Source organism: Marmota flaviventris, chromosome X (genome assembly GCF_047511675.1).
Source record: "Marmota flaviventris isolate mMarFla1 chromosome X, mMarFla1.hap1, whole genome shotgun sequence".
Classification (NCBI taxonomy): domain Eukaryota; kingdom Metazoa; phylum Chordata; class Mammalia; order Rodentia; family Sciuridae; genus Marmota; species Marmota flaviventris.
In genome coordinates, this window is record NC_092518.1 from 24,685,958 (window position 1) to 24,709,733 (window position 23,776).

Sequence of the window (23,776 nt, forward strand, 5' to 3'; positions counted from 1 at the left end):
AACCCAACAACAGCCGGGCGTGGTGATGCACACTTGTAACCCCAATGGCTGGGGAGGATGAGGCAGGGGGATTGTGAGTTCAAAGCCAGCCTCAGCAACTTAGCAAGGCACTAAGCAACTCAGTGAGACCTTGTCTCTAAATAAAATGCAAAATGGGACTGGAGATATGGCTCAGTGGTTGAATGCCCCTGAGTTCAATCCCCGGTACCAAAACAACACCACCACCACCAAAAAGTGAAGTTCTGAATTCAATCTTCTAATGTTCTCTCTCTTACTATGGAGGAATCAGGCTTTGAACCCTGACATAAAAGAAAAATGCTGTGCATATGCTTACAGAATTATTTACACAGATACTTAACATTTTCAGGTGATAAGTTTAAAAAAGAGCCCCGATATAAACCTATAGAATGTGTGAGTCTGGTACACACAACTTAGATGTTTTCAGTTTAATAGAAAATGATATAACAACCCTGACAGATATTTAAAGGAAATTGGGGAAAGATTAATAACAGAATAATAAGATAAGAAATGAGAAAAACAAGGAGCCCCAAATCCACAGGGCAACAGGAAAACTCCAAAAGGCAGTCATCTACCCATTCTGACATATCTATGGAGTCAGAACTGTGGAGATAATGATATGAGACACTGTCCTTTATTCTTGAAGATCTCACATTTCAGTGTGTGGGATACAGTTTAGTTCCACCATGATAACGGACTTCACACAAATGTAAAATGACTCATGCTTACTGCTAAAGCTGAAAATACAGGTCATTTCCACTTTTGAAATTATTACCTTGATTTATTAGGATATTATAGAAACACATAGATTTACTTAAGACCTATAGTGATATCAGACAGAGTGACACCATGAAATAATCCAGAATTTGGAGACATGGAAAAAGGTCATCTTTTAATTATTGAGATATTAAAAAAATAAAATGGATATGGTTAGCTACCTGCAGAAACCATCCATTTACGAAAGTAAAACACACCAGGAAAGCATTTCTAAATGGGCTGCTCACAGAGAAGTAAGTGGGCATACCCAATTACAATCAAGTATACAAGGAGGTCCTTGGTCTTCTTTCAACACATAGTCTTTTCCTAGGAGGATGCTATATTCTCCCCAGGCTTCAACCTCCTTTAAGCCCCTGACTACCTGCCCCCACAATTCATTGCTCCCCAATCCAGACTTCTCTTTTAAAACTCCACACCTGTCTTTCCAACATTCCCCTGGACAAGCCTATTAGCCATGGGCTCTATGAACTGGAACTTGCTAAGCACCAAGCCACACAAGGTTGATAACATTGACCATTCATCTCCTTTAAAATTTCAACACCAGAAAATTAAAACAAAAACAAATACAGTACCAGGAAGGGAAGCAGCTTCTTTAAGTGGTGATATTACATAGAACCATATACTAGCTACATATCTTTTAAACTTATACTTTGATCTTATTAAATCTTCTTTTGAGTTGAAAGTTACACCTGTATTCTTATTATAAGAAAAAAGGGAAGAAGTATCCTCCCAATATGTTGATTATACATCTTTACACCACAATCCAGGAGATACCTCAAGCTACAACAGGCCTTTGCATCTAACTCCTTCAAAAGCAAAATTCATTAGCAATTGTGAGAAACAAAAGTTGCTGTCTTTGGTAAATATCTTTCCAAGTTTAGTTAACAAGAACTCCATATAGCAAGTTAATTGTGTCAAATTACTGGTAGAAACTTTTGTTGGTGGCTTGGTTGAAAAGGCAGGTTATCCAGAGGGATATTCCACAAAGAATATAAAGAATTTTCTGTGGTCATGGGAAATGATTTTTAACCTTTGGATTTTCCAGACTAAAGCATTCTGGCCTCTGGCTCTATAGGGCAATTGCTTCACTACTAGGGAATATCAAAAGCTGCTTTTGTGAGCAAAATCCAGGCTTTACCTGCACATACTTGTTACAATTCTTTCCTCTGATATTCCTAGAAAGACAATGGTTAGACTTATCTCCTACAGCAGAAAGCCAACTATCCTATCTCTTTATTATTTCTATTTTTATTTCTTTTTGGAACTGATTATTGAACCCAGACATGCTTAATCAATGAGTCACATCCCCAGCCTTTTTATTTTGAAACAGAGTCTTGCTAAGTTGCTTAGGGCCTTTCTAAATTGCTATGGCTGGCTTTGAACTCATGTTCCTCCTGCCTCAGCTTCCCAAGTTACTGGGATTATAGGTCTACACCACCAGGCCAGACACTTTTTGGCTGGTTTTTAAAGTTTAGTACAGACTTGAATTTCTTTACCAAAGAGTGTTCCGAGCAACATTGGGTTAAACAAAGCTCCTCAGGTTTCTTTACTTCGAAACTGTTCTATGCAAATGCTAATGTAATTATGACTTTCCAATACAAGAGTTTCCAAAGCTTACCAGTCCTTGGAATCACTTTTCTTAAAAGCACCTCAAAGATATTCTGCAGAACACATTTTGAGCAATAGTAACCTATATCCTCAGAGAACTATTATCATTTCTTTGGTCTTTAATATGAAGCCTTGTGAAATTACCAAAAGCCACTAAAAAGCCACATAAAATTTTCCTTGCTCTTTGTTATAAAAATATTGATAAGGGGCTTGGAGTGTAGCCCAGTGGTAGAGTGCTTGCCTAACATGCAGGAGGCCCTGGGTTCAATCCTCAGCATCAGGAGGGGAAAAAGTGTTGGTAAGGACACTGCCAATAATCACATCAAGTGAACACCAGTAGAGTTCAGGAACAGGCCAGTGGCACACACATGTAATCCCAGTGACTTCAGAGGTTGAAGCATGAGAATCAAAAGTTTGTGGCTAGCCTTAGCAATTTAGCAAGACCATGTCTCAAAATTAAAAAATAAAAATAAAACAGGGCTGGGGATATAGTTTGGTGACAAAGCAGCCCTAGGTTCAATCCCCAGTACCTAAACAAATAAAATAAAAAGTTCAGAAACCTAAGTTTGCATCCGTGCCCCATCCCTTGCTAGTTGTATAGAATGTCCTTCATACCGTAACCCCAAGTGTTCTGTAAACAGCCTTGCCTTCACAGGGTTGTTGTAAGGATTAAGTAAAATAATACATATTCTCAGAACTGATCCTGTCAATAGCAAGTACTCATAGGAAAGCCACTTGTTATGTTGTTGCTATTATCATGTAGAGCCAACAAAATTATAGTGTTTCCTTAGAATGTTGTATGCTTCTTTCATTCAATATTAATGGAATGATAAATCTTTGTTTTCTCTTATGGCTCTGGCTACAGGGAATTTCCAACCAAATCTGAAGCTCGACTATGCTAATCCTGACTATGTCCACTGATCTATATATACTGTGGGAATCTTACTGCTATGGCTTTGTAAAAAATCCTTTTTAGAAAGTGTATACATAAAATCAATATAAGAATCTCCACTTGAATGTCCTCAGGCAAACAGAATGTTGTAGGCCCAATTTATAATTCTTTCTTTCTATCCACTGACCCCTTTACATTTCAATAGTTTTTCCTGTGTGCATTGTTGTTTTGTTTTTGTTTTAGTACTGGGGATTAAATCCAGGACCTTGTGTGTGCTATAAGCACTCTACCACTGAGCTACGCCCCCAGCCAACCCCCCCCCCCTTTTAAGTTGTAGGTGGACACAATACCTTTATTTTTATTTTTTATGTGGTGCTTAGGATCAAACCCAGTGCAATCTACCACTGAGCACCAACCCCTGCCCCATCCCCCAGCCCTTTTTAGATTTTATTTTGAGACAGGATCTTGCTAAGTTTTTCAGGATGGCCTCACTTGTGGTTCTCCTGCCTCAGTCTCCCGTTTAACTGTGATTATAGGCATATTTCACTGTGCCAAATTTCTTTCAGATTTTTAATGATCATTTCTCAGTTCCCTAATTAAAAAATTCTGTATCACCCAATTCCTCCCTCTGACTCCTCCTCTGACCTCTTTCATTCAGTGACTTTCCAATTTCTCCATGCCTTTTTCATTTGTCATCACTTAGACATCTTTAGATCAGAACCTGGCCATCTATCAGTGGACTGTTTGGCTATACTTCTACCAATTTCCATGGCTTTAGCTCCCTGCCTGCATTCATTTTTCTTAATTTTCCCTTCCTCAAAAAATCTTCAGTGTTGTTTGGGAGGCTGAGGCAGGAAGATCTCAAGTTCAAAGCCAGCTTCAGAAAGAGTGAGGCACTAAGCAACCCTGTCTCTGAAATAAAATACCAAAAAGGGATGGGGATGTGGCTCAGTGGTTGAGTGTCCCTGAGTTCAATCCCTGGAACAACAACAACAACAACAAAAAAAAAAACCTACTTTCAGTGTTTAACTGCTTATAGGATAAAATCCAGATTTACAAAGCCCTTTAAATAGTGGTCTCCACCTACTGTTCCACTGCCCTCTCATTCTCCTCATTCCACTGCACTGTCAGTCTGGAAAATTCATCCTTTCTCCTTTCACAACCTGGAAAACTTCTTTTCAGTCTTCAACCTTGAACTGCCTTTTGTGAAGATCTCTGCACTCCCTAAGACAGAATTAATCATTTACCCTGTGTCCCCCCGAGCACTTGTAATACTAGGTTATAATTAATTGTTCATATTTTAATGTCTTTTATTAAACATTGAGCTCCATGAGGGTAAGAATCAAGTCTTATTCATCTTTGTAGTCTCTGCAGTTTTCAAAACACATTAAGCATTCAGTAACTATCTATGGAATTGAATGGAATTATATCCTCAGGCCTGGAAAGTTAACTACAGAAAGTCATGACCATAATCAATTCTACTTCAGTGGGATGGTCTGGTAATGAAGGCCACAAGGAGGATGAGGGTCTTCATGAAAAATCTGTAAAAGGAAATTAGATTCTAAGAACTTTAAATTTTATCCAGCCTATCCTAGGAAGATGGCAGCTGTACCTATAGGATATGAATATTTTAATCACCAGAAGGGCACTTCTGTTTTTCTGTAATATGAAGGAGTCCTCATGATCATTCAATTCCCTATGCCAAGATTCTAAGCTCACCAGAAAACAATTTGATTTTTGTTCTGATTTCTATGATGTTGGATTCTAAGATATAGGAACCTAGAATGGAATAACAACTCCTGTCTCTGAAAAAACATATATTCCCCATTTTAATAGATCTACTATTTGTACCTAACTTCATGCTGTTCCACACACACAAAAAAGTTTTAAAGCAGTGTTAATACATTAATTACAATGAAGCAATATTGAACAGAGATAAATAGGAGGAAGGGGGAAATAAATTGTCATTCTAGGCTACCCATCCACTTCCATAAATTGGAAGCCAGGAATCAATCCCGATAGACTTTAATGAACTTTGGATAAACCAAAGAAAATGTAGTGATATTGGACCTGCTAGTTAGAAATTGAGCTTCTGAGTCCTGGGGACTCTACCTGTACCACATGTACCTGTCTTCCCTGCCAGAGTAAAATGGAGATGGTTGGACCCAACTGTTTTTTTTTTTTTTGTTTTGTTTTGTTTTGTTTTTTATTTGTAGATGGGCACAATATCTTTATTTTTATTTATTTATTTTTATGTGGTGCTGAGGATTAAACCCAGGGCCTCATGCATGCGAGGCAAGTGCTGTACCACTGAGCCACAATCCCAGCCCTGGTTGACCCAATTCTTACACAGCTTTTTAAATGCAGCATGTTTGTCCTTCAAGCTCTTCTTTGTCCTTGCCATAAAAGGTCTTGGCTGTCTGATTTATGTGGTCAAACGAGTTCCCTTTATCTAAAAAAGGCTCTGCAGCTCTTTGTTTTGGGGCCCATGTTGCCAAGTGACATGAATGCCTAGTTTCATTAACTTTCTCATATACCACTCTAACTTGAACAAATGTGCAAACAGCTATGGGAATTAGTCTCTACTAATTTTCAATGATGTCTACAGGACTTTTTAACATTCCCTCCATTATCCTCCCCACCCCTTCTTTCTTTACCCTGAATTCCTCATCTGTCTTCAGAGATGTTCCTCCTCCTGTTCAAGGCCAGGCTCCTCCAGTATCCATAACCCCTCTTCCACCTGCCTCTTCTGGAAAAATGCTCCCATCATTCCCACCTCCCACACCCCTGCACACTCCTCCAGCATTGGAAAGTAATTAGGCAATTTTAAGTAAAAAAGAGCAAAAACTATACAACATCATATGAAATTATCCTGACAATCACAAGTATATTTGCAAATGTTTGCATATGTAGAAAATATCCTTAGATGCTTTTAGAAAGAAGGACACACAAGGGTTGGGGCTGTAGCTCAGTGGCAAAGTGCTTGCCTAGCATGCGTGAGGCACTGGGTTCGAGCCTTAGCACCACATAAAAATTAACAAATAAAATAAAGGCATTCTGTCCAACTACAAAAAAAAAATTAAAAAAGAAAGAAGGACACACAAGAAACCAATAAGGGTGGTAGCTTTCAGAACCAGAAACTCCACAATTGGAGAGGATAAGGTTGGAGAAAAATTTCCCTTTTCTCTCTATTCCTTCTTGAACACTTGATTTTTACATATAATACATGCATCTTCTGTTAAAAGAAGAAAAGTAATGGAATGAACACTTTAATGTTCACATCTTCCAGAATTGTGCCAAACCCAGTTTTTTCCTTCTGCTATGCACCCTCTAAGTAGGTAAACTCAACTCTCACTGTTTCACCTACCACCTATGAGACGGCGACTCAGGGGCCTAACAGCGTTGACCCATACCTCTTCTGCAAGCTTCTGAGTTCTTTTTCACAGACTGTCATACATTTATACATGGAGATGTCATCTGGACCTCAACCCAACCTCTCTCATACTCCATTCTTCACCTTCTAGTTACCTAGCCCCCTTGAGGAAGGATCTCTATAGATTCTGTCAAATTAAAGGACAGACCTTCTATTCCTCTTCTGAATTATCAGTTCCAGCAAGTTAACTCTCATCTTACAGTATATCCACCAGACCTGAGAATCATTCCTTCCCTCCCAGGACTATCAAACCACCAAAAACAACAACTCTATTTGTCCCCTGGAAGATCATTCAAATCTAGGCTGTCCTCCCCGTTTCTATTATTTAGGACTCTAATCATCTCTTTCCTGGGCTCCCATGCAACCTCTAATTTTGGTTTTGTTGTTCCACTATAGTTCTCAAAATCATTCACGCATCTGAATGAATCTAAGTATATGTATATAAGCTGCATGTGTATAAGAGAGAGGGGCATAAGTGAGAAATAAGGACCTCCTTCCTGCTGACACTCTAGAGGGGCTCTTTGTCCTAGGTGAGGACGCATCAACTCAGCATGCCACCATGCCCTTCCAGACAGACCCTCATCCACCTAACCAGCCCCACTTCTTTCCATTCTTTGCTTTGTTAAAAAAGCAATATGTACTGTTTCTCTAAATATACTCTGATATTCCTCCCCAATACCTTGGTTTATATTCATCCCTGGCTGGGAATGTGCTTTCCTGACCCACTTCAGCTTGGCTATCTTCTCACCGTCATTTCAAACTTGCACTCCACTATTATGTATTATTATAATGCTATAATGCCCTGATTTTTTTTAAATTAAAAAAAGGCCAATGGAAAGAAATGGAATAAAGATGCCTGAGCCTTTAAGACTGTTAACTATGAGAACAAGGTCCAAAGTCATCAAGTCACTTATAAGGTAAAGGGACAAATCTGTTATTTTCAGCTAGTTCAATTCAGTGATATAAGTATCAAATCTAAAATTCCTTTGAATATAACATAAATAATCTTGTATAATCTTCGGAGGAATAAAAAGGAACAAGAGATAACCCAAATTTAGGCTGCATAAGTTCTGGATATCCAACAACAAGGCATGTGAAAGGTACTGAGTAGGTACAAAGAATCCAGAGTTCTCCGTTGTCATGTGACATCTAGTAACAACTTAAATTTAGGCTTCCTGATCAACCAGGTTAGTATTTACCTGCCTTTTAGACTTAGTAATAAACTATCCAATTTGTTATGCAGGTATAGAATGACAATAAATCTTTGTCTCTTATAAAGGATAACTTTTCATTGCTAGGATCATGCCTTGGATTTCAGAGCAAGCCGAGTTCATTTAAACAGTGCAGAAAGAAAACAAAAAAACTGGCAGTAATTTGAACACTACTAATTTAAGTCAGGTGAGTGCAGGGTTTAATGTATATAGGAAGAAAGTAAGCCTTAGGAACCCAAAGCTGAGGACACAGAATGAGGCAAATTCCCAACATCCAAATGATCCCTACCAAATAAAGATGAATTCGAATTTTCTGTGGTAATGAGTGAGAGCTATTTTGCAGAAATGAAATGTAAAGTTTAGATATCTCATTAATGTCACTAGTTACCCAAACTTAGGAGAGACACTATTAGAAAAAATCAGAGTCAAATTTAGCTTTTGCTCAGGGCTTTAGCCTTATCTTTGTAGTATAAACCAATGGGAGAGACCATATGACACCTGGGATTAAGAAAATGGATTTTTAACATTCTAAATTTATGATAAAGCAGTGGTTGGTGATAATCAAGGCAGTCTGAAGAAAAAGGTAGTATTTAGAAAAGTGAGCAGGAAAAAAAAAAAGTCCATGAAAGGCTTTTCTCTATGAAATTAGGTTTAAAAGAATTTTCATCCAAAGTACATCATGCATGTGTGTTAAAACTAAAATAGATCAGCTTCATTTCAATTCATGTATTCATTAATTTATTCAACAAATATTTACTGAATGCTATGTACAACAATTGGGAGAAAAGGAATTCTAATGACAGAGATAGAATACTCCTGAGACCCTTCTAAAATAGCCATCTTCTGTTTTCCTAGGAGATTGTGGGGAGGTTTCATGAATAAGCAAAATTAACAGACTCCGATAACATATCTATAAAAGAATGGAGGTCTCCACGCCTCTCTCTCCTTTGCCAACTGTTATTTGGAGATTAACTGCAGAATAAAGGAAGGAAAATACCCGAAGATATAGTAAGTACACGTCAAAAACAATTAGGACAATTCAGGTTTAAATATCCTTTCCCATTTTCTGTAAAAGTAGGCTCCTGTCTGTCATTTATAAAGCCTAATTCTGGCTTGGGAAATAGCCAGCTTGGCAGGCACAGAGAAAGGGCATCTAATGACTTCCTGGGTTTTCTCAGGGGGAGCACAGGAAATGGCAAATTAAAGGCTTCTTAAGCAATAATGAACTCAAAGGTCATGCAAGCAAAGCTATGGCTCTGAAGGTCCTTGAGTAGAATTATAAGAGGACAGGATAGGAAGGAAGGAAGGAAGGAAGGAAGGAAGGAAGGAAGGAAGGGGAGGGAGGGAGGGAGGGAGGGAGGGAATCAGACAGGTTGTTTTCAGGAGGGGAGGTCTATAGAGATATTTCTCTGGGACTTGGGAGGAGATATGAATGTGACTAAGTGTTGGGAGAAAGCAAGATACTCATTCTGACCTTTTCCTGAAGATCAAGATAACTTACAGAAAGACCTGCATCAACACAAGATTCTTCATTTTGGAGTTCTAAGTAGCCCTGGTATAATGTTCTCCTTTCTTTCAGAGAACAAATCATCCCATTCTTAGAGAATGATCTTGGATAACTTTCAGAGTAGAGTGGCTGTCACTGTACCACAAGTAGATGAACTGGTTTTTTTCAGGGACATTGGTTCCTTATAAATATTTCCTCAAGATAAGGTACATTCTGGGGAATAAGCCATGATTCTATGTAAATACCATTTACACAGAATTACTCCTCTTTGTTCTCTGATCCAAGGTAGAGTTGGCTATTTTCAGTCAGAAAAGTCTCGATTTGAATTTAGTTCTACCATGGGCTCACTGTGAAATCTGGGGCAATCTATTGGAACCTCTCTGAGTCTGCATTTTCCTCAATTATAGAAAGGAGAAAAGCTCTTCCTTATAGAGCTTTTAGGAAGATTAAATGATTTAAAATATATTAAAGTGATCTGGAAATGAAGGGTTGGGATGTAGCTCAGTGGTAAAGAGTGTGTTTAGTGTTCCTGAGGTCCTGGGTTCAATCACAAGCACACAAAAAAAGCTTTCTGAAAATCATATAATGATATATAAATGATAGTTATCAGTATTCTTTTTTTTTTACTAACACTCTTTGACCTGGTTGCCATGGTATGGGGGGAAAGTGTGCTAATGACGTACAAGACAGAGCTCTTGACCAATGAACTAAACAGATCTATTAAACAAGGGCAATAATCACATACTACAAAAATGTACTGACTCCTCAATAACATCAAATTCTCTTTACAATTTTTTCTATTTGATTTTGACCGCTATAATTATTAAAGATTTAACATGAATGAGTACTAATGATTATTCTCAATAAAGTGGAGGAAAATGCTTTATCTATCATGGTCTTTATTCCTGAACAATTTTACAAATAAGACCCAGAATACAGTTATCATTAAAACAAAAAATAATGTATAATATTACCTCCAGGGTGGTACTCATATGATATCCTTGCTGTATTTTTAGGTTTCCACCAAATATTTTCTGAGTACCCACTAAGTATTCATATTGTGCTGGGTACTTACTACAAAGGACATGAAGAGGATCAGGGCACAGTCCTTGCCCTAAAAGCACTCAAGTACCTCATTACAGGGAGGCCCTGATGGTAACTGATAAAAAGGCAAACTGTCAAGGATTTCTCTAAGAAAAGTCCAAAGTGTTCTGGTAATATGAGCAAAAGATAGATTGCATCTACTGCAGAGCCCTAGGAGGGTTCTATGAGGAAAGTTATTGTGAGCAAAGGTGGGACTCCTTTGTTAGAAAGGGCAGTGGAAGGTTGGGGGATAGCAGGTAGGCTGAGAAACAAGTTTGAAAGTGGATGAGAGCAAGATGTAGTCAGAAATAATAGCTACCACAGTATAGCCAGAATGCAGGGAGTACAAAAGAAGATGAAGTTGAAAGAGCAGGTCATGAGAAAATTGTGGAAGGTTTGAATGCCCAGCCGAGAAGCTGGACTTTCTTTCTTTTTTTTTTTTTCTCCCAAGATGTAGTCATTTAATAAAGGAAGAATGTCATGATGGGTCTTGATTCTGGAAAAATGTACAAGTAGTCGATATGGAGGAGTTATTGCAGGGGTGGGAAAGAAACTAAAAGGAAGCAAACCAGATAAGGAGCTATGGCCATAGGTCATAACATATTAAGAGATAGAAGGCAGGGAGTGGCAGGAGAAAGGACTGGATGAATGGCAGTTTGCTTTTTCATCTTGAGGTGACATCCTCCCTGAAGGCAGTGGTTCTCAGACATACTGTGTTGCCTTGATTAAGAGGTCTTGGTGCCTTGGGCTAAACCAAAGAGATGAAAATACTTAAGTGCAAAAAATTTGAGCAATTTCTCCTTTAAAGACTTGCCTGGTGGCATTTGCCTGAAGAAGGCACACTGTGAGTTAGAAATGATTATGTGTAAAGGCTTTGTTAACCAGAGGACCTAGGATATAATAAATGTAATACACCAAAGTAAAATAAAATGATTTGCATTATCCTAACACCACATAGTACTCCAGGTTTTTACAACTTTTTCCTCTCTGCAGTCATTGTGAATTTTCTTTTGCCCTTTTCCTCTTCTACAATTTCTGCTATTTTTATATGAACATTTTTTACAGGTGATGGCTGAGAACTGGAATTATCTCTGTAATCGGCTATCATGGTGAACGCAAGTAATGACTTCTGCATTTGATGATGAATAATAAGATGAAATAATCTATTCCCAAATATGACCAAGCCAATGAACCTACTTTCTTAAATGTTTTGAGATAATATGGCCAAACACATGTAAAGATTATATAGTCATAAAATTACATGACCTATTTTTTTCTTAAATTCTATTCTAAAATATAAAATCAAAGCCGAAATACATGCAAAAACCAAGTACCCCATCAGCATTAATCCCTTCACACCTAAAATGATTTCTTAATCATACTATTGCATTCATTTTCTTCTTTCAGATTAAAAAAAAAGACAGAGAATCTGCAAATGGAGCTAAACAGATTATTTTAGCAAACAATTAGACACAGAATAACTCTAAGTGAAGATTCCTGGAGCTTGTCTGTGTGTGCAAGTTTATGCACTCTGCTTACCAATGACAAAGCTAGAAAGAAAACTCACCTGTTTTCTTCCTCAAGATCTGCTAGGATTCTCTCTAGCTCCCCTCTTTCCTCACTCTCTAAGGAAATCAAGATCTGGGCAGGACTACGAGGCTGGCTCAGGGGGGAGTCCTGGTTCAAACTTTGGCAGTAATGCTGGATTAACAAATGTTCATCATCTCTGGAAAATAAAATCAAAGGTTTTGGTTTTTTCCCCCCCCTTATTTTGCTTTGGGGGTCAGGGACTTGGGTGTGTATGGAAAATAGAAACATTTATTTGCTATTAACAATAAGATCTTATTTCCTGGTTCTAAAGACATTTAGGTACTATTAAAGTTGTGGTCTACCACCCTACAGATGACAATTCAAAGTGTTTTGGGCTGAATTTTCAGGTGAAATTGATTGGCCTATTTACATGGATAAAGAAAAGGTAGGATTATGGAAATACCAGGACTATGCATTGACCATTTAGCCAATAGTTAGTAAGTATGAGAAGACATAATGGTCATTTCATGCTTTGGTACCAAGCCTGTCAAGATATAATCTGTTTGCTAACCCACACTACTGCTGGTACTGATTAGGGGGAAAAATCCTGTAGCCTTTAAAATAATAGAGTAAATATTTTCTTAAGTGAAAGGCAAGGTAACCAAGAAGCGTTGCTTCAGTGAGCTAATTTTAACTTATGAAAGTCATGGAGGCAGAATGGTAACAATAATTAAGCTCTAGATAAATAACTGTTTCATTCAATTACTGTTTCAACAGAAGCACAAAAATTGAGGGGGAAAATCCATTAAGGCGACTGATTAAAGAAGAAAGAACAACATATTCCTCAGAGTAAGTCTTAAAGGCTAATCTTAGGGGAAACAGAAGTAAAAAGCTATATTTGGGGAGGCATCAGCAACCTTTCCTGGAAAATAGGAACCCTGTAATATCCAGGAGAAATTATTCTCAGAATGCATTGTTTCAAGGTCCTGGAAAGCCAATTTCCTTCAAGTTATAAAAACTTCACTCTGTTCTTAGTGAGAGGCTAATGTTCTTTGTATTCCCTCTCTAAACTTAGTTTTAAGTTGAATAAAAAATCTTATTATTTAGGAGGAAGTCCCCCTGATTTAAATTATTTTGGTCCATCAAGCCAGATAACTGGTGAAGATGTGATGAGTCAACTAAAAATAATTATTTGGTGTTAAAAAGAAACATAAGTGAAATCAACCAATCCACTAAACTACTTCCCCAAACCTGCTCTTAAATACCATTTTTTACCATCCAAAATTGGGTGAAAATGGATTTTTTGTCCTGAATTTCATTTAAAAATAAAAGCAGTTTTTACCACCTATCTAATTTATCAGTCCTCTTCCCAAATTCTGAAATTTTATTGTTAGAAGTTCCCATTTTTAATTATAACAGATAGTTGTAATTAAGCCTTTCTTACTATTCTTTTAAGGCAGTCAGTGAATGGCAGCCACTGAACTAATTTGAATGTGTTAGAGTTTCTACTATACAAAATCAGTGAGCCAAAGAGGCAAATCACTATAGTCATTTGATTTGGTTGATTCTTTGGGCATACATTTTCATGTTTAAGAATTTTATATAGGAATCTCATTAATACCTTTTTTCCAAAAGCTAAGAAAGAAACTGCACAGTTATAACTAGAAAAAGGTTGTTTGTTTATGTGGAGGAACTAAGTCATATACAAACTACAGAGTGCTGACTTGATTCTTTATTATTACCTTGATCACCTTAATGTACTAGATGAGATGATTTATTCTCATGTCTTCAATAACTAGCTATATACTAATGCCACTTTGGTACAATTTCCTTAGGCTTAATCCTCATGAAGTCCCTTTTCTCATCTGAGCAAGACTTTGAGTTGCTACACCAGCTATGTATGAAAAATTTACCATTCTTCCCTTTGCCTATTCTCCATGACAAGACGGTGAAACAGCCATAACTGGTCAAACACAAAGGACTGTTGCATTTTGACTAGGTTCTCCTCTCTACATTGTTTATTCGGTTGGGAAAGTCTTACTCTTTCCTTCCAATTTGCTTCATAATCTGTTGTCTCTACCTAGGACCCTGGCCAACACTTGTGAGTTCATGGCAATGTCCCTCTGTGCTCCATATTGTGAATATTGTCCCTTGTCTATAATGAAGCCTGTTTCCCTGACATAGCTGTGTTTGCTGATACTTTTAGCATCATTCAATTTCCTTCCTTAAAGTTTGACAGGGTTGACTTATCATCCCACTAACAAACTGAGACCTGAACTTGAATTCCTTCTTCTGGAAATTCTTCACAAGACTGACTCACTTTAGTAACTTCGTGAAAATGCTAAATCACAAAAATCTCCTACTTTGGATTTCTGAAGGAAAATGCCCAACTATCTTACCATATGGGAATAGCAAGATCACATTTCTACTCCCCAGGGGTGGAAAAAATACTACATAGCCATTACTTTAAAATTAGTATCCTATCCTTTTAAATATCTGGAAGTTTGGTAAAAGATTAAGCATTTAGTATAAGTGTTTGGGACTCTTGCAATTGGTAATGATATGGTATTAAATAAGATTCAACAAGAACAGGGCCTATGATTTTTACTACTCTGGAATATTAATAATGCCTGAATCTGAATGAGCTCATTCTGTGCCAGGCTGTTACAGAGTTAAAAGAAAAGCAGTAAATGAATGGCTCTTTGAAAGATCAAATGAATATGATGCTAATTCCTATATCCTATGCTATCCTACCTCTAAATCCCTCCAAGCAATTTCATTGTCAGGAACATTTTGTAAAAAGAGATGGGATACTTACATGCTCTCATTAGGAGAGATGCTATCATTTAGATAAGATCCATTGCTGTTTTCCATTTCTGCTAGCCTGATAAAAAACGTAAAAGCTCATTAAAACTTATGTGACTTCTTAGAATCTATTCAAGACCTAATCGAACATTCCTGAAAACTAAAGGATAAATCATGGCAAGAGGAGAAAGGAATCCTTCAAATTAAAGGATGTGTGTGTTGGCTTAACCATACGAAGCAGTGTGTGGTAGACCACAGCAAGTGAGTAGCTTAACATTTCTGATATAAATTCTAAGGGAAGTTGTATTTCATTGCTGTTTTATTTCCACAGGTCCATCTTCCTTTCACTGAGAACAGATTTTTATTTTCAGAAGAAAAGCTTCCCTAACAACAAATGCACCCCATACCTTACACTACCCTTTGTCTTTTAAGACAATTATGCCTTCCACTGATGACAGACTTATAAAGCTAGTTAATGCTTTTCACGATTGGTAAGCATGTCCAAAGTCAGAATATTGATAAAGGATGGATTCACAGTAAGGTCACTAAATGTTCTGCCACCAATTTTTACCTTTAAACTCTTCTTTACCTCAGAGAATGATAAAGTCTTTTGACAACAACAAAAAAAAGTTAATCAAACTCTTACAGATTTCTTTAACAAGCATGAGATATTTTATAATTAATAATTCAGGTTTTCGGTATAAAACTATGTCAAATACAAAGGAGGTGGGATAGAAAGGTCCAAGAGTTAGGAAAATTAATTATTATCTTCTTTATAGTGTATCACATAAAATAAACACAAATGGAAAGCTGACGCTTTCATATTCTCCATATAACATAGTATCTTTTCTTCACAGATTAATGTCTAGTCTAGCAGTTTTCTAAGGAGGTTAGATGATTTGATTTTTTACGCCAATTTGGTAAGTGTGTTCAGTATACAAAACATAACAATGCTACCAGAAATGTTTAAAGGCCAGGGTTAGGGAAGATTGTTCTGGACCAACATTCTTGTTGGTTTCCAAAAACAACATGCAGTGGAATGGCATGCACGTTAGAGGGCAAGTTGATTAGTAGAAATTAGGCAAGATGAAGGAAGAAAAGATTTGTTTAAAATTACTATTGGTTAGCTTTCCTTGGTTAGTTACTTCAATCAATATTTGCCTGGCATTCAACTAGTCTCATACCTGCTAGCATAATGTTCAATGCGTGAATGAGTATCATCGTGTGAAAGCTGAGGGGACGAGGCAGGCCTATAAGGCAGAAAATGTGATTAGTCACAGATACCATCCATTAATGGAGAAAAAAACCCACCACACAGTTATGTTAAATACATGGCCTAGAATGCTTTTGTTCTAATTCTACGGATAATATTCAGTAAACTGTTTCTGTATCTTAGCATCAAGAATTTAAAATCCAGGTTGGAGAGATGATTTCTCATACTTCTGCTTTCTTTAAAAGCCACAAAGATCAAAAATTTTCTGGAAAGTTTGGTTACAGAAAAGATCTGGGGAGAAAATCTCTATGAAGCATTTTGTCCTCCTAAGCTTGCAGTATCTCATCTCCTATAGTTCTGAAATTGTGTTAAATCACTATGAGATTTAAATTTTTAAACACTTATGACTGAGCCATTTATTAGCTGCCTATTTACAGACTTCAAACTATAGGTTTGCCTAAAACATTTACAGTCAAGCCTTTTAGTCTCAAAGAAGCTACTCCAGTCCAAGACTTCTTAATATTTCCCATAGTACTGTTCTGTGGAATTTTCTACACAAGGAATATATCTGCCAAATTAACAGCAGAAACATATTACTACTTTCTAGAACAAAACAGAATGACCCAAGATTATATTATGATGTTTTAAAAAAGAATTACTAATTCAATAGAATGTGACAATATATGAAATATTTTTTATCAGCCATATTCTAAAATACAGATGAGAAACAAGAGGAAAGTTAGCATGAGTAGTCAATATAATTTTTTATAATAAAAAATTTCTACCTTTTCTTAGCTCCATAGGCTTGAATTTTGGTAGGGTTAATATATATTTTTATATTTTTACTATGTGAACTATTAATTTTCCTGGAAATTTTTATATTCTCTTTTGGATTAACATTAGGGGTGGGGAAACACCTGTTTTGGGCTTGTGCTTTTTGTTTTAATTGGAATAGAACAAAAGGTCTCTTCCATTTTTCTCCTGACACAGAATCCAAAAGTCAACAGTAAGGTATTCAGCAAGGGCTCTTCTTGAACCTAAAGCCCAAGCAGCATTCAAGGGCTTGGTGTGAACACTAAGAAGAATATGTTATTTTTCCTTAGGTTAAAAAACAAAAACGAAGAAAGAAAAAGTAGCTACTTGTAACTAGATTTACATAAGAAGTGTGCCAGAAATTAAAATTTCTTAATGAAGATATATTATCATAAGATAATTACAACACATTACAGCAAATAACTAGGGAACTAGAAGACTTCCCTGAGAGATAAAAGTCTTATTTATGAAATCATTGTTGTCTAGGTCAAGTAAAAAGATGTTTCAATTTTCATGAGGAAACAAAAGGATGACTACCCAACTTAATAGGCAGATCCAAAGATTTCCATGTGAATCCTCACTATATTTTTGGAGAGTCAATTTGCTAATTTTCTAGAGTCCTGGAATAGCCCATTGTCGCAAAATGCTAAGGTTTTGAAATTTTCACTGCAGGTAAAGATAATTTAATACTTGGATTGTTTGACTTATAAGCATTATCTTCTGGAATAGATCAGTCATTCAGTTACTTATTTTTATAAGCTAAAAGGCCACCATCAATGAAAATACATTAGTAGAATTTTCTCTTACAATAGTTTGCTACTGTAGTACTGTACAGAGGAAAGAAAACCCAAGACTTTGGAGTAAAACTATACCAAGAAAAGCAGGCATGTAAATCTGAAGCATATGAATACAGTCTTATAGAGAAAATCTTAGAGCTTTAACTCTTAGCCTCAAGGATAATTGATTCTACATTATTTTTCTTATTAATGTATGTAGCACCTATTGCAGCATGTGTATGCATAGGAACTCATCATAACCAGAAATCTTAAAAAAATACACTAAAAGAGATACGTATTAAACCAGAAAATAAGCCAAAAGGGAGTGCTGGTCAGAGAAGAATCATTTAAAAACCAAGAATTAGTAAAAATTAAAAAAAAAAACACTGAGTCCAGAAATAAAACTAAGTACATAAGCCTTGGAAAACACTTTTGAAGGACAATAATACTACTATTCCCAATTCCTGCCTCCTAAATACAAAACCATATACCAAGAAAGTTTACTTCTTGTTACCATTAATAATTCACTCGGCCAATGGCATCTTACCTATCACTATTTTCTCTTTTGTAAAACCCCCATTGATAAGTTTTCATTCATCTAGATTTCAAAGCAGAATAGCTCAAAGAACATTGCTGGACTGCCCCACTTAATGGATAAATAAAAAAGGCCTAAGCTAGATTTAGTTTAAAATAATATGACAAATACGGGCAAAACCCAAAAGATCTGTATCTCAGGAAACTTTCTAATCTGTGATCCATATTGAATGAATTAAATACATATTGTCATCATCATAAGATCTATTAACATCAAAAAGAATTCTTACAAAATAAAACATTAGGACCTGACTCTTCTGCCTGAATAGGATAGGTTTACAATAGATTTTATACATTATTACTTATAATCCTATGAGTAAAGACTTTAATAAAATTATAGTACTAAAGAAAACACAGACTTCATTCTATTGGGCTTGTTTTCTTTCTCAAAATCAGAATTTCCCACTCTTCTGAAATAACCAAACCAACCTTTTCACAAAAAGATGAATTATGGAGGGTATGTTAATTGTTAGAAAACATGCTTTCATAAGGATGGCATTAATTTTAAAGCACTTCAAAATCTAAGAAGACAAACACACTCTACTTAAAATGTTACTTTTAACTGATTGTCCTGATGTTTTCCTCTTATTAGCTCATGTATAGCTTCTTTTAAAGAAGTGCTTGATACTCTTTCTTATTATTTTTGTGCTACCTCTAGCCATGCATTTAAAAAAAATAGTACTTCAGCATACTTATCTTTTGGATTTCTTACTTGGTTAAACTGAACTCCAAACAAGGGTAAATATGTTTACTTAGCAGGATCCAATCAAGCTCAGGACTTCAGTATATCAATTTTTAAAAAGTTTCTCATTTATGAAAGATTCTAACTTCTATAAACAGACTACCTGAGTTAAGGAAAACAATTACCAACAGGCCAGGAGCATAACTGAATCTAAATAACTTCCTAAATTGCTAAAGCTCAGGATTAAGGAAAAATCAGACAATTTGCTACTTATAGCTATTATATCTCAAAATTAAGGGGCACAGTAATACAGTTTTAAAAAAGAAAGGGAAGTAATCTACTTCATTTAGGACAATAAGGACTTAAAATAAACCTCAAGTAATCATTTGCATTTATCAATACAGGGTTTTAAAGAAAAGATCTGGCTTAAACTAATAATGTGGTGGATTAATTTTTAAAAGTCCAAAATAAATAAACTGAACTCTTACACGAGTCCCTCTTCTAATTTGGTCATTTCCCCTATATATGTAATAAAGCTACCTGACCTTAAATGAATATTTTGATAAAACATACTGTGAATTACCAAATATTTGTTATAGAAACACCATAAAATAGCATTTTAAAACAGGTACACTTTGTTTGTTAATGTATAAATCACAGGCCCCCAAAGGAGTTTTCTTTCTTTCTTTTTTGAGATGGGTTCTTGCTATATTGCCCAGGCTGGCCTCAAACCCCTGGGCTCAAGCAATCCTCCCATCTCAGCCACCCCAGTAGCTGGGACTATAGGCATGAGCCACCACAGCCAGCCCCAAGAGATTTCCAATATTATAACTCTGAGATAAATCAATCATCTCTCAGTATCTAATATTAGTATTATTAATATACACCAGTAGTAATAACAGATTATAGTACATTTTTTCCCACTGTCAATATATAACTGTTTATGAACTGAAGGTAGTTTGGAGAGGAGAGTAAAATGACTTTAGTTTAAAATGTAGAAACCAACGTATATAAAAATTAGTCAAAAGCATAGTATATATAATGATAAAAAGTCCACACACTACACTGAAATTATTCAGCCAAACTCAACACCGTACTCTAAAATTGACCCTTCTGAGTTTTAAAACTCCAATGATGACAGGACCTAAGGAAAGAACCATAACCCTTTTGAAGGCCCTAAAGCACCAAATCTCAAGAAATAGGGCTAAAGAACACTCTTATGTAATCAGGAGGCTCTTCCTTGCTTATGGTTGAGGAAATATATAAACATGTCTCCCAGGAATACACTAAAACTCCAATCCTTTCTCTGATTTTAATTTGAACTCAGGCCAAGATTTCAGCTATTCAGAATTTCAACCAGAGGGGGACCTGAAAATCCTACTCCAATTTTTCTGATCTATGGTAGACGGCACTCTTAGGTCTCATCAAGAGAAGAAACAAAAACCAAAATGAAAGAAAGGAAATTAATATGCCTCTAAACAAAACAGAACCAGAAAAAAAATTCTTTTAAATCAAGCAAGCGAATGTGTCGGTGGTAGCAGTGCCCTTCAGCAAAAGTACTCACGCAGAATCTACTGGCCAGAAGTTGATCAGAGTAACGGGACTGCAAAACAAAAAAATGAGGTGGTGAAGAGAGACACAGGCAAAGTCAGCCACAACAAAAATTACTGAAAGGTCAAAAGAAATAAAATCCAACTAATTAAGTATGAACCATGGAAAGCAACAGCCAAATAAAGGTGGAAAGTGAATTAAAAGAAAAACAAACAGCCGTGTGACTGCCATCAGAGTTACAGGAACAGATAAGGAACAAGTTTAAAAGAGGTGACAACATCATTGGCTTGATCATGAGAATCATTACTACTTACTGTGAAGCAATTTTCGGTGACTAGATTTTCTCTCAAGTAGAAAAAAAGGGACTAGGGATGACCACACATTCAGATACAGAAAGACACACATCTACTGACTTGTGAGGGAGGAAAAATCAAAATGAAATATTGACATCACTCATTTGTAAACAGTCCCATATTTCTTAAAAACCTTGCAAGGCAATTGGTGGCTATTATGTGTTTGGGTTTTTTTTTTTTTTTTCCCCTTTCCCCTGTGAGATAAAGTTTAACTTGCGGAAATGGTAATTGTTGGGAGACATGAGAAAATGATGATTGAACATCAACTTGTTTTTTCTCTTTTCAGCTACAGTAAATCTGAAGAGAGAAACAGAAGAGACTGTTTGCATTTGGGAGTGAAGGAGGGAATTCGGCTGACAGGAGCTCAGATATACATCAAATGACAGTCTGTTTTGCTTTGGCCACTACTCACGTTTCCATGTTGTCCCCCTCTAAGACAGTCTGCACTGGCAGGTAGCCCATTCGGGGATGCTTCGCAAAATACCTTTTGGTTCGAAATTTGTTTTTTAGTACCTTGGCAAAGTCACGGACATCTTCTCCTGATGTAGTCTAAAAGGGAAATCATGGTGAGATCAGATTTAGGAGAGTATGATTTCACAACAAATGACCACTCCAATCTTTAGCTTCAAGGCTCTTGTTTTGTGGAACCAGACAAATGCAGCTTTGAAACCAGGCCTGAAATTTACTAAGGTGTGGGAGTTATTCTCTGAAGCACTGATCATCTGTAAAATGGTTCAATAATACTTCCACAAGTTATTATGAAAAATAAATGAAGTATATAAGCTATGAGGTTATTTGATGAATGATAGTTTATAAGTTTTACCACACTTTATTGTATTTAAGAAACTAGTCCATAGAAAATCATTCTTCACCCACAAAATATCAGGCTATTCATGGCATGGTACCTTCTCCATCATTGACTACCTTTGTTAAGAGAAATAATAGAAAGATAATTAAATACCTGGGAGGATCATTCGGATGATGGAAGAAAGACATGTTCTAAAGGAGATGTGTTCAAGAGCCACCTGTGGATCTTGCTAAAATGCAAGTTTTAATTTAGGACATAAAGGGATAAAGCTAGAGGATTTGCATTTCTAATAAACTCCAGATAAAGTATGGCAGACAGACCATTTGAATAGCATGCATCTAGAGTTCACATAAGATTTGTGTCCAACTCTGTCTGGCCATGAAGCCTCTGTCCTTGCCACTCCACAAGTGGTTTATCAAAGTTCTACTAGCCACTGAATGTTTTCCTAAAACGTAATCTTAGGAGAAGTCTCTATTTCTCACTTATAAAACTTTGGGCAAACTAACCTCAGGATCTCAGAGTCCTTATCTGTAAAAGCGGAGTAAAAATAATAATACCTATGCTACACAAGGTAGCATGTAAACATTTAAAGTTTTAAGTATATAAAACATTTAAAGGATTACTTATTCCTATATCACAAAGATAAAATATGAGCAACAGTGATTGAAAGCACTAGGTTATGAATTGTGAGGAACCTGCATACCACCCCCAATACTCAACATGTCCCTTGGCCATAAGACCTCTATATATAACCTTTAGGATTCTGAAAAAGAAATGTGAAACATCTTCCCTACAATCATGGCAACTATTTATTCATTCAACAATATTTACTGAACGCCTATGTTCCATGTGTGCAAGAAAAAGGGTAATCTGAGCCACTTTAGCTGGGGAACTTATAAATCACAGCATTAAACATGATCTGCAGAATGGGATGTGGATCAGTGGTACAGTGCTTGACTGGCATGCATGAGTCCATGGGGTCAATCCCCAACACCACAAAAACAGAACAAAACAAAACAAAAACACACACACATATACAATCTATGATTTTATACAAAACTGAAATACAGCCAGTCTCGGTGGAACACACCTATAATCCCAGTGGCTCAGAAGGCTGAGGCAGGAGGATTATAAGTTCAAAGCCAGCTTCTGCAACTTAGTGAGACTCCATCTCAAAAATAAAAAAAATAAATAAAAATAAAAAGGGCTAGGGACAGGGCTCAGTGGTTAAGCACACCTGGGTTCAATCCCCAATACAAAAAAAAGAAAGAAAGAAACCTGAAATCGACCTCTAGTAGGGAGGCATCTGACTTACCGGAGTACAATATTCCACCATGGGGTAGTGCATTTTATGGCCTTTTGCAACTCGACCAGAAAAAAAGCAGCTTTGGCAGATGTCATAATTAAAGTGCTTTAGACTCCTGTACCTGGTTAAGAATAAAAACAAACACATATGTATTTCTTCAAATCAAATTCCCAAAGAACACTCTTTAATAATAAGCCTTCTACTACAGTGTCTTAATTCTGAAAACAATGCAATATTCATTAGTCCCACAAGGTAAGTGATTAACTTCCTACCTCCAGGTATCTCTGGTGCCTCTCATACAGTATCAAAACATTTTGGCACAAAGATTATCCCATAAATATGTGGAAGAAGGGAAGAAAAACTCAGCTCACAATTAAACTTCTGTAGTAGCTCTTTCAGATTAAGTAGGAAAATACTGGATACCTTTTAGTCTTTTGAAGATCCAATACTCTAATTTCAAAGAACTTAGACTATTGGATCTAGTATTAGACATAGATGCATTGTGTGTCCCCTATCCATCATGGGGACAAAAATTTCCTGAAGCAACTTTCTCCAAAAAATTATAAAGTAATACCATAAGACAAAAGAAACAAATAAGAACTCCAATTAAAATAAGTCTTGCTTTAAATTTTCTGATTGGTTGAGGTGATTCATCATCAAATAATTATTTGGATGATAACTTCTTTTTTGGTATTGGGGATTGAACTCAGGGGCACTTAACCACTGAGCCACATCCCCTAGCCCTTTTTTGCATTTTATTTAGAGACAGGGTCTCGCTGAGTTGCTTAGGTCCTCACTAAGTTGCTGAGGCTGGCT

The 23,776-nt window shown here is 36.4% G+C and overlaps 1 protein-coding gene across 10 annotated transcripts in view; it reads right to left on the reverse strand.

Moving 5' to 3' along the window:
- The window catches only part of Dmd (dystrophin), a 2,062,171-nt gene that overhangs the window by 40,673 nt on the left and 1,997,722 nt on the right, over nt 1–23,776 (reverse strand). For 9 of the 10 annotated variants that reach the window (XM_071606751.1, XM_071606753.1, XM_071606749.1 and 6 more), the window contains 6 exons: nt 22,970–23,081; nt 21,259–21,395; nt 20,507–20,545; nt 16,049–16,114; nt 14,878–14,943; nt 12,097–12,255 (listed from right to left, as the gene is read on the reverse strand). In XM_071606751.1, the coding sequence (XP_071462852.1) occupies nt 12,097–12,255; nt 14,878–14,943; nt 16,049–16,114; nt 20,507–20,545; nt 21,259–21,395; nt 22,970–23,081 (579 nt within the window). The remainder of the gene's footprint in view (nt 1–12,096; nt 12,256–14,877; nt 14,944–16,048; nt 16,115–20,506; nt 20,546–21,258; nt 21,396–22,969; nt 23,082–23,776) is intronic. The other variant, XM_071606752.1, reaches the window with a different exon arrangement.